We start from the raw sequence: 13108 nt of genomic DNA, 5'->3' as shown, positions 1-13108 counted from the left end.
GCGGGGACCGTCGGGGACACTGCCCTGGCCCCCAGCCCGCCCCGCAGAGTCACCCCGCCAGGAAGCGCGGTCCCCAGAGACCGATCCTTGCGCGCGAGACTCTGGCGGGACCTCAAGGATTTCTCGTTCTTGTCAACGGCCCCCAAATTTGGGGGGAAATTCGAGAGTGTGCGAGACACAGGGTTCCTGATCTGCAGCAGCCTGCCCAGTCTCTGCCCCGCGGGGCCGGCAGGGGCTGACACTCAGGGTAAGCCAGGGCCTGCCCGGCGGTTGCGCAAGTTGTACTGAGGAACTATATAAGAGGGGCAGGCAGGCATGGAGCTCCAGAGGGATCCCGGTACCAGCAGCTCCGAGGTAAGACCGGGTGCACTCCTTTCTCCTTTGCTGGTCTTTACTAGCAGGCCACAGCATCCTAGCCACCTCGGCAATCCGGAGTAACTGAGGCAGGTAGGAGGCAGGGTGAATGGCTTGATTCTAGGCTATGCAGCTTTACAGAGTTCCAGCCGAAGGGAAGGCAGCTGGGAGCTGCCTGGGAGCTGGGCAGTTGGATTTGGGGTAGGCTGTGTCGGTTGTCCTTGCAGAACCATCCAAGGCCCCAGATTATCATGTCGGCAGTGCTGAGATACTTTAGAAACTGCTGTGAGCAGTTCTTCCAAAGTTTAGGGTGCCCTTCTGAGGACCAGCAGCCTTGCTCTACCAGTAAGGGGCTCAGGCCTCATTTCCAGCATGGGTTCTAGCCTCCAAATGAGATGCTGCAAGAGGTCCAGGCCTAGGACTGGGACTGCAGTGTGTGGGCAGGCAGGAAAAAACTGTCAGGAAGATCCCAAATCCCCCAGACAAACTGGGCCAGGTCTCATCACATCTGGCCTCACAGCCTTCCAAATTGTCTTCTTCACAGTGGACACAGCTGAGTGTCTGGGGAGCAAAACAGCAGTTGTGGGAAAAGCCTACAACCTGCAGATTTCCACACTGTTGGCAGGTGAGCTCTTGGAGAGACCACCCAGCCTTCCTCCTTTCTGGGCTTGGTTTAGACTGCATTATAGGTGCCATTGCCTTTATACTCCTGTTTCTGTGGCTTAAGAGATGGTGGCACTTTGGAAAAGTGACTCCTTTAGTACAGTGAGATCCAATGAGACAAGTGGCCTGGTTGTCATGTGTGAACCACTGCTTTGGAGAAAACAAGACGATTACTGGGAAGACGGTCTTAGGTGGAGGTGGGCAGAGGGCAGGATGTGGTACTGTCCTGGGAGCACAAGCTCTCTGAGTGCCTTTGCCCCTAGCAGCTCCAGTTATGTTTGTTCTGGAGAGTTCTGATCTGAGATTGGGGGAGTGTTCCCACCAGGACGGCCTCTGGAACCAAACTCCAAAAGAGTGGTTCCTGGTAACGTAGTAGTTCCCATTTGATGCCCTTCAGAGTAGAAAGGCCATATTGATCATTTATCTCATTAGGCAGGGAGTTAAAAGCCAAGAGGAAAAAAAAGGTGAATGCTTTTTTTTTTCTTTCCTTTCTCAACCAACTGAAGACATTGGGCTGAGGGGCACATTTCCATGTTGGCCAAAGGAGCATCTTTCTCATATTTTGTATATCTTATACTCAAAATAACTCTTCTTGGTATCTGGGGGAAATATATTCCTCCCCCTCTGTTCCAGGAAATCGCTTTGAGTGCCAAGGACAGAGCCAGGGAAGTTGCAATGAATTCCTGCCCGGGGACCCCAGGCAGATGCCTCTCACGTCTGAATAGCCCATGCAGGGGATGGAGGTGGCCACCTGGGAGAACTCTTCTAGCAGAGCTCTGGGGCAGTGTCCCACCCCTGCCTAGAGGCACCCAGGGGAGCAGGGGAGCCCAGGAGAGAGAAGAGGCTCCAGGGAAATGCAGCCCTCCTGCTGCATGCATCCCTGAGCAACATCTGTGGGACTGAAAGGCAAACTGAGCCGAATCATCTGGCCTTCAGTCAATCAGGAAAGCCGGCTCTCACCAGGCAGGGCAGGGGTGAGGGGAGATTCCAGCAGCCGCAACTCCATTCTGGCTCATTGGCAAAGAGCCTTGAAGTTCTTCTCTGTCTACATTGTTGTCTCTGAGAAACAGACAGGTTGTTTGACGCTTTGAAACGGCACACCTGGTGCTTGGGCCCACAGACGTCCCTGCTCACACAACAGATGTTCCTTGAGCCACAGCAAACGGCACGTCATTGTAACTCCTGCTCACTTTGCTAACTCTCTGGAACTGAATCGGTAATCAGTGTCCGTGCTTGCATTTTAGCTATACTGCTGCTGTAGTCTCCATCTGTCTTATACGCCATGCTGTGCACTCGGCTCTGTCGGGGAAGCCTTGGAGAAGACAGGGAGCAGATCACAGGTCTCTGGCAAGGAGAGAGTCAGGAGGGAAGGGTCAGGAGGCCAGCTCCAGAATGAGTCCACGGCAGGGACACCTGGGCAGCAGTCCAGGTGGAGCAGGGCTATGGAAGCTGGAAGGAGTTTGGGCCCACACGGATGCTGGGGACACATGGCTGGTGCAGAAAGCACACAATGGAGACTCACACCCTGAAGAGGTGTCTGTCTTCATTACGGCAGCTTCCTTGGAGTTTCTGCTGGGCAAAATTGAATTTAAGATCTGACTTTCAGATGGGAGCCAGTAAGGTGCTGTGGAGGTAAGTTAACTTGGCTAGCCAATGAAGATCAGGGATAGGAAATGCTTCTTCTATTCATTCAATAAATACGAAGCAAACACCTGCTCCATGCCAGGGCCTTGGTAGATGCTGGAACAGGTATGGGGCCACTACTTGATTAGGTACCCTCTCCCTCTGAGTCTGGCCAGATCTTCAGGTTCGCCCCCTACAGCACTCCAGAGAGTCACTAAAAATTGATGAGAATTGACACAAGAGTTGAAACCTACTTGCTACCTCTGATAGGATCAGATCTCAGGGTAGTTCCCCATGAACAGGAAGAATATAGCCCCCACTTCCACTCTCTGGCTACCAGTTAAGTATGTTAATATAGTTTGTCAAATAGGGCTTTTGGTTATAAAGGAAAGAAAATCATTCCTGCTAACTCAGTGATTCTCAAATTATATATTATGACCAACATTTGAAAGATGAACAGAAACCAGGTATCACCAGTAGTAAGGGTGAATTTCAGTGGAAAATGTTCAGGAAGATGAAAAGTTTTCCAGTATATTCATTTGTTTTCATTGCTATAACAAAAGTGTCTGAGGCTAAGTAACTTTATAAAGAAAAGAGGTCTCTGCTTCTTTGGGGTTGACTTAATCTAATGTCCTCCAGTTCCACCCATGTTACTGAAAATGACAGAATTCCATTCTTCTTTTGGGTAAACAGTGCTCCACTGTGTAGTGGCAGTCTGCAGAAAAAACTAGCAAGGAAGATGGCCAGATATGCGAGAAAGGAGTGGTATGAAGGAGATGCAGAGGGGGGCTGCATCGGGGGGCAGGCAAGTCCACCCCACCCTGGCCCGTCCAGTCCCTGGCCTCCTGGGCAAGGCCCCTCTCCTCTCCAGTCCCTGCTTTAACAGTCCCTAGAGGATGGGAAAGAGACAGTGCTGCATCAACCTTTCAGCAATTCATCTTTAGGCTCTTACAGCTCCTACGTGTTCAAACTCCACTTCGGAAACTTGAAGGGAAAAGACTTCAAAGCCCAGGCCGGCAGGTGACAGTAGACTTTCTCCCTGCCCACCAGCTCCTGAGCCCCCTCCTCTACTCTGGTCTACACAGCTCCTGGGCTCCACCCACAGCTCTTTCTCCTGAGTTCAGACTCCCGAATCCTTCCACCCCTTGGACGCACCCGCCTGATGTCCCACCAACACCAGGAGACCAGAAGGTCCCCAAGCCCCTCTTTCAAACCTCTCCATGTGTTTCTCTCAGTGTCTATGTCTCCATTCTTCTGATCACCTGGGTGGGAACCTGTGTTCCTCAGTTCTGCAGATGGAAGCACAGCCCCCCTGCCTGGCCCTCACAGCCTCCCCATCCCAACCCACTCCACCCCTCATCCTTGTCACTCTCCAGCCGGCTGGAAGCCACCATCTCCTAAACCCACCTGAGTTCCTTGGCCCCTTCTATCCTCAGTCACTTACCAAATGCCATCCTCTCCGTACGATTCCTTCTAGACATAATGGTGATGATGGCTAACATGTATTGGGCTAGAGGTGGCACCTGGCATGCCAGGCTAAATGCCAGGCAGAGGTGGCGCTTGATATGCACCACCTCAGTTCAGCCACAACAGCAAGTGGGAATTATGATTCATACCATCCCTGCTGTATAGCCAAGGAAACTGAGCCTCAGAGGTGCACAAACTTTGCCCAGGTCTTTTTGTTGTTATTGTTGTTATTGTTGTTTGCTTTTGTTTTTGTTTTGTTTTGAGACAGGGTCTCACTATGCAGTTCAGACTGACCTGGAACTCACTATGTAGCCCAGGCTGGTCTCGAACTCACAGCGATCCTCCTGCCTCAGCCTCCAGAGTGCTGGGATTACAGGTGTGCTCCACCACGCCTGGCTGCCCAGGTCTATTTTAGTACATGTCGTAGTGCGTAATGTTTACATCCCTGTGTGGAGATGGCACGTATATATACACATCTGAATTCCTTTTTCATCCCCTTTTCCTCCCTCCCAACTCCCTTCATCTCTTGGTCCCCTTCCCATTTGAGAAAGATTTATCTCCCTACTTCCTACTATCTATCTTTATTTTGCTTTTTATCTAGAATTTAAATTTCTCATATACGGTAAATCATGTGATATTTAAGCTTGTGTGATTGATTTATTTCACTTAACAGTATGCTTTTCCCAGATCTTGTACTCAAACTCAAAAATAGTTCTGCTGGACTGTAGAGCTCATAAATTTTAGCATAACGACTTCCTTTCCTGAATTACCCAAAGCATTTTATCTGTTTAAGTTTCTTCCCTGTGCTGAAATTGATTATGTAAATTCTTATACCAGAGAGCACAGTTTTGTTCTTTAATTTGTAATAAATAATATATGTAAGTAGTTGACAAAATTAGTGTAAAACTACCTAGGCTTCCTAGGGGAGCCTTCAGCCTGTGCCCCATCCCTCCCAGCTCCAGCTCCCTCCCTGCTTTCCAGACATCCATGATTTCACCTCTGCGCCTGGCCCACAGTGGGCCCCTAATAGATGTTAGCTGCCGACCATCAAATGCATCTTGAGTAACCGCAGTGTGTCAGGCACTATGCTCAGCAAAGTTGTATTTGCTGTCTCTAATTAGCCCTCCTCTCCTTAGTCCCTGCACCTCCCAGCCACTCCCTCTCCCTTTCTCAGGCCATGGCCAGGCCCTATGCAGGTACTGAGACTCCGCTGAACCTAAGAAGAATGGTCCATTCTCTTCCGATGATGACCATGTTAGGGCGCATTAGTCAGTCAGCATTAACTTTGGTTGCATACAGCTGAGACCAGGAAGAATAGTGGCTTAAATGAGACAGATGTTTTATGTCTCACATACACAAAGCACAAAGCCAGAGCTAGGTTGTGGAAGGTGAGGATGGCCTCTCAGCTTTGTAGAGGCCTCAGGCACTAAGGATCCTGCACCTTCCTGTCTGCCATTCATGAGGAAGACCTCTGTCCCCCGGGGTCAAGATGATGGGGGAATGCTGGCTACCACCTCTGCATTTCAGGCACCAGAATGGAGGAAGAGAAGGAAAAGCAAGAGGCACAGACACTCAGTGGGTTTCCAGAGCTGTCTCCTGGCACTTCAGCTTCTATTTAATTGGCCAGGATTTAGTTGCATAGCCACACCTACTGGGAGAAGCTGGGGAGTGTAGGATTTGAGTTTCCACAAGGAGGTAAGAAAGAAAAGCTAGAACTGGGGACAACCAGCAGCCTCCACTTCAAGGTTGATGTGCACTGATGTGTGTGTGTCTGTGCATGTGTGTGCATGCATGTGATGTGCTGTGTGTTGGTACAGCAGGTTCTTGCACTCACTTTGATCTCAGATGGACCTGTTACCATTTCTCTCTTCCACCCCTGTGGGTTTCCCCTAAGCCTGCCCTCTCCTTTCAGCTGACTTACTCAGCAACCGCTTTTCAATTTCATGCTTTCACGGAACCACAGTTTATTTTCAGCATGCACTGGAACGTATGATCAGTAGTGATGGAGGGGCTTATAAACCTGCTTTCTATTCAGGTGTTAGAGGGTGACCATTATGTGACAGTGGCTATAATACAATCAGAGTTAATCTGGCGATAAACTTTCTCAGGAAGGAGAGTGTATTCAACACGCAAATCTTAATAAAGAATGCAACTTAATCTTGTGCCGGTTCCCGAAACCCAGAAATACCAGGTACCCTGTTGGGATGGCCTGTGGCAAGCAGCAAGCCAAATGCTTGATTCAGAGTTGGCTACAGGTAGTGTTGGCCTGAGCATTTCAAGCCACGCCTGGTATTGGGATAATTTTTCAGCAGCTGACATTTATTACCCCTACCAGAAGCCAGACACAGGTGGGCAGGGAGTGCACAGGTTCGTCTCATTGACCCTTTGGGCCAGGTGGTGGAGTTAGCTGCATGGTACTAATAGGAACAGATGCTTTGGGAATTTCATATCTCACCCAAAGGCGCATAGCTAATAAGGGCAGAGCCTGCTGCTGAAGCCTCAGCATAAACACTATGCTTCCTACCTTTGCTAGGGTCTCAGGGAACTGTACGGGCGAGTAGCACTATGGTAGCGCCCGCTTCTTTGCAGGGGTATCTTCCAAGACACCTGATGGATAACTGAAACTGCAGACGATACTGAGCCCTGGATCTACTAGGTTTTCCTCTCTATACCCTGCAGCATTGCCACATGGTACACAGTTAATCTGCCTTCCATATTTTATCCTCCTTTGCTTCACTACTTTTGTACTTTGGAACCATTATTAAATTAAATAAGGGTTACCTGAGCACAAGGACTGTGACTCCATTGTAGTTGATCTGATAACTGAGACAATGACTAAGTGATGAACGGGCGGGTAGTGTAAACAGTGTGGACACATTGGACAAAGGGAAGAGTCACATCCTCGGTGGGATGGAGTGATATGGGGCAAGACTTCAGCATGTTACTCAGAATAATGCAGTTAAAGCTTAGAAATTATGCACTTCTAGATTTTTCTCATTTAATATTTTCGGACTATGGTTGACTGTAACTAAAACCTTGGAAAGCAAAACCTTGGGGGTGGGGGGAGCTAGGGTATTTCTGTTCCACAAATATTTTAGCTCTACCACATACTGGTCTGACTTTGGGCAAGTTGGCTCATCTTCGTGAGCCTCATTTTTTTCATTTTTGTAAAACAGACTAAAAAAGACTTGATCAACCAGTATAAATAATATATAAACAAATTGCTTACGTTTATTGTATTGCCAAAATCTGAATTATGTGAATATTACCACCTCTGGAAAGAAAATGCATTACCTTTGCACCTCAAGACCCAGATGAGGAAGAACGCAAAATGCAGGGATTAACTTTTTTGCCCTCCCAGAATCTTCATCTTAATATTTATTTCCATTTTATTGTTATTTTAGACTCATACACACATACTTAGCATGGATCATTGGCTACAAACTTGCATACATTTAACTTAATTACCTTTTGCCTCATGTATCTCATTAAAATTTCGCTGTTTAATCAAGGATCTGCATATTATTAATTTTAGAGTTCACAGTTTCATGATTCTGACAGTTTCAAGCATTCTGAGTGAACATGTTATGTTCTCTCCTGCCTCGATGCTTTTGAACAGCTGATCTCTTGGCCACTTGTCATGGCTATTTTCTACACTTAACCACTTTTCAGCCTTCAATACCCAGCTGAATGTGACACCTCTTCCAGGGAGCCCCTTTGGGGCTCCTGAGATGTCTGGTACTTGCCCACCCTGCAAAGATCTGTCTTGCTGTCTTGGATGGGCCCACTAGTTTCTCTCTGTTGAGCTGCGGATGCTGCAGGATAAGCAGCATCTGTGGTTTCCTCTTGTATTCTTGGTGCCTAGGGCTGTGGCTGACTTGTTATTAGATGTTTAAGAAGTGCTAGGTGGATTCAGGCTTCTGTGGGAGAAGAAGGAAACAATAAAGCTGTGAGAAAGGCCATCCCAGACAAAGCTGCAGGCTGCTGTGAGAGTAATGAGGAAACCAAGGGAGTAACATCAACTCTAATAATAGGGGAGTGGAAGAGTACATTTTGCAACTCCTTTCAGCAGCTTCACATATATTATTATAATTTGATTTTCATAAAAATCTGGAGATATAGGGATGAGAGAAGAGTTTTGAGAGCTATGAGCTATACAGTGAGTAAGTGACTAGATTCAGATCTTGGCAGCCTGTTTGCTCGAAGCACACAATGAAGCTCCCATCGTCACCACATGATCCATTTGATCAAGCCTGGCCTCGCTGCTGTGTGGTCTACCAGGCAGATCATTGTGGTTTTATTGACTAAGAAATAATCCTCCACCCAAGGGGATGCATTTCATTAATAGAGGTCTACATAATGAATTGTCTTTGACTTTAAGGAAATAGTAGCCAGACAGAAAGCAAATCTCATTCTCAAGCACGTCTGGCAATGCAGTTTGTAGCAGGTGGTGTGGGAAATACCAGCCTCTTTCAATGTGTGGTCCCTTCTGTTTTTAGGCCCAACAAGCACATCCTGGGAAGGAAAATGCGCTGTGGACCCCTATGCCTGTTCCTATGGCTTTGGCTCTGTCTATCCTACATTCAAGCTGTGCCCATCCAAAAAGTCCACGATGACACCAAGATCCTCATCAAGACCATTGTCTCCAGGATCAATGAAATTTCACACATGGTAAGGAGGGTCTGGGGAAACAAAGTAGAACTCTAACTAGCCCTGCATTGGCTCTTGTGGGCCTGAAGCCAGATAGTCCCAGAAACACTTTCGAGCACCTTCTAAATGCCAGGCACCTACTGAATGCTGAGGAGGATTTAAAAGCACAGGGCTCCCATTCTTTCTGTCTGTTTCTCATAGCCCTTCTGCCTGCTGGGATTCAGGAGTGAGTGGTTCTAATTCTTAACCACTTTAAGAGCATTTAACTTTGCTCCCATTAAAAAATCATAGCATTCTCTGATATCACAAAGCCGCCACAGGGAATCCCTGACCTCAGAAGCCGGCTGAGGTATGTGCAGTGACATGGAAGGGCTGTAGTAGTCTTGATTCCTCCCCACCACACAGACCGCCACCTCTTCTCTTCCTCTTCCTCTTCCCCTGCCTCGGCCACCCTCACTCTCCCTCCTCCCTGACCTCACTCTCTGGTGCTCAAAGGTCCCTGTCCCACTGGCAGGTAACCAGAACCCCAGCCACGTCCCCACGGGGCCTGGACCATCCCTGGATGTGTACATCATTAGGGTTCCTAGAGTTTTCACTAGTTCTGCTTTCAAGGACACACAGAAGAGTGAATTTCCCTGTGCTTATTGCAAACAGCTGTCATTGACCACCCTAGCGTTTTCTCTGGGCTCTAACAGAGTAGACCTTTAGCCATTTCCCAGATAGGTCTGTAAATGGAATTCACTAAATGAATCTTTTCACGTCTCCTTTCCATGTGTAAGATCTTAAACGAGTTCATCAGTGTCTTTAAGCCTTGCTTTCATCATCTAGATGATGGGAACATCATGTAATCTCTACCAGGTTGTTATATGTCACTCATTGGTCAGTTTGACCCTGACCAGTAAGGAGAGGGAACCGCGTGAAAACCTGACTGGGACAGAGGAATCTGGTGAGGGTGGAAGGAAATGAGAGTGGCGGAGGGGGGTACTTATGGAGGACCTAAGATACCTGGAGAGAGACTTCACTAAATAAGAAACAGGAATCCATGGCTGTTTCTTCACAGAAGTGATTGGAAGAAAGGAATATCCAGGGCCGGGGATTTAGCTCAGTGGTGCCGCTGCCTGCCTCACAAGCACAAGGACCCGAGTTCGATCCCTGGTACCAGAAAAAAAAAAAAAAAGAAAAGAAAGAAAGGACTATCCCAAGATTAGTCAGAAGTGGATGGTAGGGTGGTTTGGGATGGGCAGGAATCTAAGAGACCAGCTAAGAGTTTCGGCTGTCCCTTGGGCACAGTAAATGGTGAGGAAGGGGTAAGAAAGCTGTCTTCAGCATTCATAAGGGTGGTGGTGGGCTTTGGAGAGTTTCTCTCCCCACTTGCTGAGCACTTGCTTTCCCTCTTCCCTTGTGTAGCAATCAGTGTCCTCCAAACACAAAGTCACTGGTTTGGACTTCATTCCCTTCTACCCAGACCTGAGTTTCTCCAAGATGGACCAGACACTGGCAGTCTATCAACAGATCATCATCAATTTGTCTTCCCGAAGAACTATGGTGCAAATTTCTAATGACCTGGATAATCTCCGGAATCTTGTCCACATGCTAGCCTCCTTTAGGGGCTGCCCTGTGCCCCAAACCAGGGGCCCAGACCTCCTGGAAAACCTGGGTGGTGCCTTCAAAGAATCAATCTACTCCACAGAGGTGGTGGCTCTCAGCAGGCTGCAGAGGTTTCTGCAGGAAATGTTGCTGCAGCTGGACCACAGCACCATGTGCTGAGGCCTTCAGGCTGCTCTTTCCCGGAGGTCCATGTTGAGGGAAGAAACCTTGGCTTCCAGGTGTCTCTGGGAGAAGAAAGCCTTCGTTGGACATCCCTTATCCAGAACCTTGTCCATTTCTCTCTTCTAAGCCACTCTTCCTAAGGCATAAGACCACATTGCTTGTTACCAAAGATATATGTGCATGATTCCATGCTCACCAGGAAGGGGGTCCATCCAGCAAAGAGTATACTGTATGGGTGATTCTCACTAAAGTCTTTAGCCATCAACAGGTGTTGCCTGTCTCCTTTTGGTTCCACCTCCTTCTCTATGTGTGCTTCAGGGTAACCAGGGGTGATTTCAGAAACTGGGCAGAGAGAGCCTTTGGACCTTCTCAGAGCAAGGTTCCACCTGAAATTCTGGGGAGCACTGAGAAGGCTGCATTCACTTTCAGCTGGAAACTCCCAAGCAACACAAATTGGAAGCACTTGTTTATACGTTACGCATTTCATTCTAGATGGATTTGAAGCAAAATGCTGTGCCAGCTTTTCCAGGCTTTGGGGTCAGCCAGGACTGGGGATGCCCCTGGGATGTTGGTTCTAGTCCCATTAACAGGCCTGGCTAAGGCACCCTACTTTGAGTGACTGGAGGATTGATATTGTCTGAGCAAGAGCCAATTGAGGAGGTAGCTCTCAAGCCATTTCTCTAGTGACTGGTTATGTTTTACTGTGACTCTCTTTAAAGTGCACTTTTCACAATGGCATTTCCCTGAGTGAATCCCCAAGGGCTAGTTTATTTTAAGAAGAAGGTGAATTTCATCAAGTAATATGCACCTGAGTGTACAGAGGGTGGGTATATGTTGGTGCGAGGGAAACAGATCCAGAGCATACTTTCTGAATAACATTTGTGTAGTAGGCTTTTTGGAAGGGATGAAGTCCTTTTTCCTCTTCTGCAGCCACTAAGGTGGTTTCCATGAAGAGAATAAAGGAGACGTCTCTCTCAGGGGGTTGTGAGGTTTACATGGTGTCTATGGAGGGAAGGCACTAAAGCTGAAGGTCCTTTGGTGGTGTGGTACTAAGATCAGGGAGTGAGGATCCCACACTGGAGACAGTGATCCCCCAGACAGGGGTCCTTGGTGTGGCTCTCCAAGTGGCTCAGAGTTGATCCCACGCTGGGTTTATAGCATGCTGACCTCCCTCTTTTGGATTTGCCTGCAAAATGTTTTTCTTGTCTGACTGGCTCATCCAAAAAAGGGGGCTATATTTCCCACCCATTCTGTGGCTAGTTTTATTCCAGTGGGAAAGTGAAATCCTTTAGCAGATGGTCCTGAGCCCTGGGACTGCTGGGTGAGTGTCAGGGCCCTGGGCCAAGCTGCCAGTTTGCCCTTCTGGCTAGAGGTCACATTCAGGAGGCTGAAGGAGGAGGCCTGGGTTTTGCTGCCATCCTGCCTCTGTGATGTCGCCATCACACTGTGGGTGGTAGATCTGTCCAAGGAAACTTGAATCAAAGCAACAATACACTTTAAGACTGAGCACTTGTGCTCAGCCCTGACTGGTGCTGTGGGCTAAAGAAGCTCACCAAATAAACATGAGAATCAGGGACTTGCATCCCCATGGCAAAGCCCCACTCACCAGTGTGCCGTGGCAGACGCTTCACTATGGCTTGCCGAACAGCTAAAAGCACAGTGCTATCTTCAGTAGGTGAAAAATGGCATGAGCTGAGAGTGATGGTGACCAGGGGGCCACAGGTGACCCTGCTTGCACTCTAGTATTTCCATTCTTCTCAAGGCAAGTACGCATCTTTCAGTATGTAGCACATCCTATTGACATGGGATAACTAAATCCAAAAAAATAAGGAAAAATAGGTTGAATGTCCCTTATGTGCTTGGAAACTGAAAGTGTTTTCGACTTTGGACTTTTTTTTTTTCAGATTTTGGAATATTTGCATGTACATGATGAGGTATTTTGGTGATAAGACACAAGTGTAAACATGAAATTCATTCATATTTCATATATATCTTATACTCACAGCTTGAAGATACAATATTTTAAATAATTTTGTGCATGAAGCAGTGTTTCATAGAATGGACTTTCCCACTAGTGGTATCGTGTCATTGCTCAAAAGCTTTGGATTTTGGAATGTTTCAGATTTCAGATTTTCCAACTGGGGTTGCTTAGCTTGTACCTGAGACCCTAACAGCTGACAGGCGGAAGCACCAAGCCTGGAGCTCAGGTCTTCTGATCTTCAGAGTGTCCCTTCAGCCAGGGAATGCTCTCTGGATATGGGCTGGAGCAGGTGAGACCCAGAAGAGTTTGGAGGTGGAATTTGAAGAAGGTGAGGGATGTGAATGGTCCACAAGGAGGAGGCCGTTTTGTTGAAAGCTTGGTGTGGAAGAGACACAAGTGAAAATGTGAGCAGCAAGTGACAGCGAAAAGCAGAGGAAGAAGAGATGGCAGGGAAAGAGACATGTTAAAGGGACTCTGAGGTATGCAAAAGCTGAACACTAAAAGTCACGCGTACCAAGTTCTGGAGAAGAAGCTGTGTGGTGGCCACTGTCAGACCCGCTCTGGGAAGTCAGCTCAGCCACTCGTCACACTGGCATGTTG

General features: G+C 47.9%; 1 protein-coding gene across 1 annotated transcript; it reads left to right on the top strand.

Moving 5' to 3' along the window:
• The first annotated feature begins 339 nt into the window (after positions 1 to 339).
• Lep (leptin) lies at positions 340 to 12147 on the top strand. The gene is made up of 3 exons (XM_010633442.2): positions 340 to 354; positions 8607 to 8778; positions 10165 to 12147. Exons 2-3 carry the CDS (start codon positions 8635 to 8637, stop codon positions 10522 to 10524), a joined length of 504 nt encoding a protein of 167 aa, XP_010631744.1. The 5' UTR covers positions 340 to 354; positions 8607 to 8634; the 3' UTR covers positions 10525 to 12147.
• The last annotated feature ends 961 nt before the right edge of the window (positions 12148 to 13108 follow it).

The sequence above is a fragment of the Fukomys damarensis genome, unplaced genomic scaffold (assembly GCF_012274545.1).
Source record: "Fukomys damarensis isolate Sample0158 unplaced genomic scaffold, DMR_v1.0_HiC HiC_scaffold_4, whole genome shotgun sequence".
NCBI lineage: Eukaryota > Metazoa > Chordata > Mammalia > Rodentia > Bathyergidae > Fukomys > Fukomys damarensis.
Note: the sequence above shows the minus strand (reverse complement) of the source record. Positions and strands in the feature narration are given on the sequence as shown.

What these genes read in the sequence shown, in the direction of transcription:
- Lep (XM_010633442.2), top strand. Translation starts at nt 8,635, where the DNA reads ATGCGCTGTGGACCCCTATGCCTGTTCCTATGGCTTTGGCTCTGTCTA. An exon ending in TCAATGAAATTTCACACATG is followed by an intron (nt 8,779 to 10,164) that starts GTAAGGAGGGTC and finishes TCCCTTGTGTAG; the next exon opens with CAATCAGTGTCCTCCAAACA.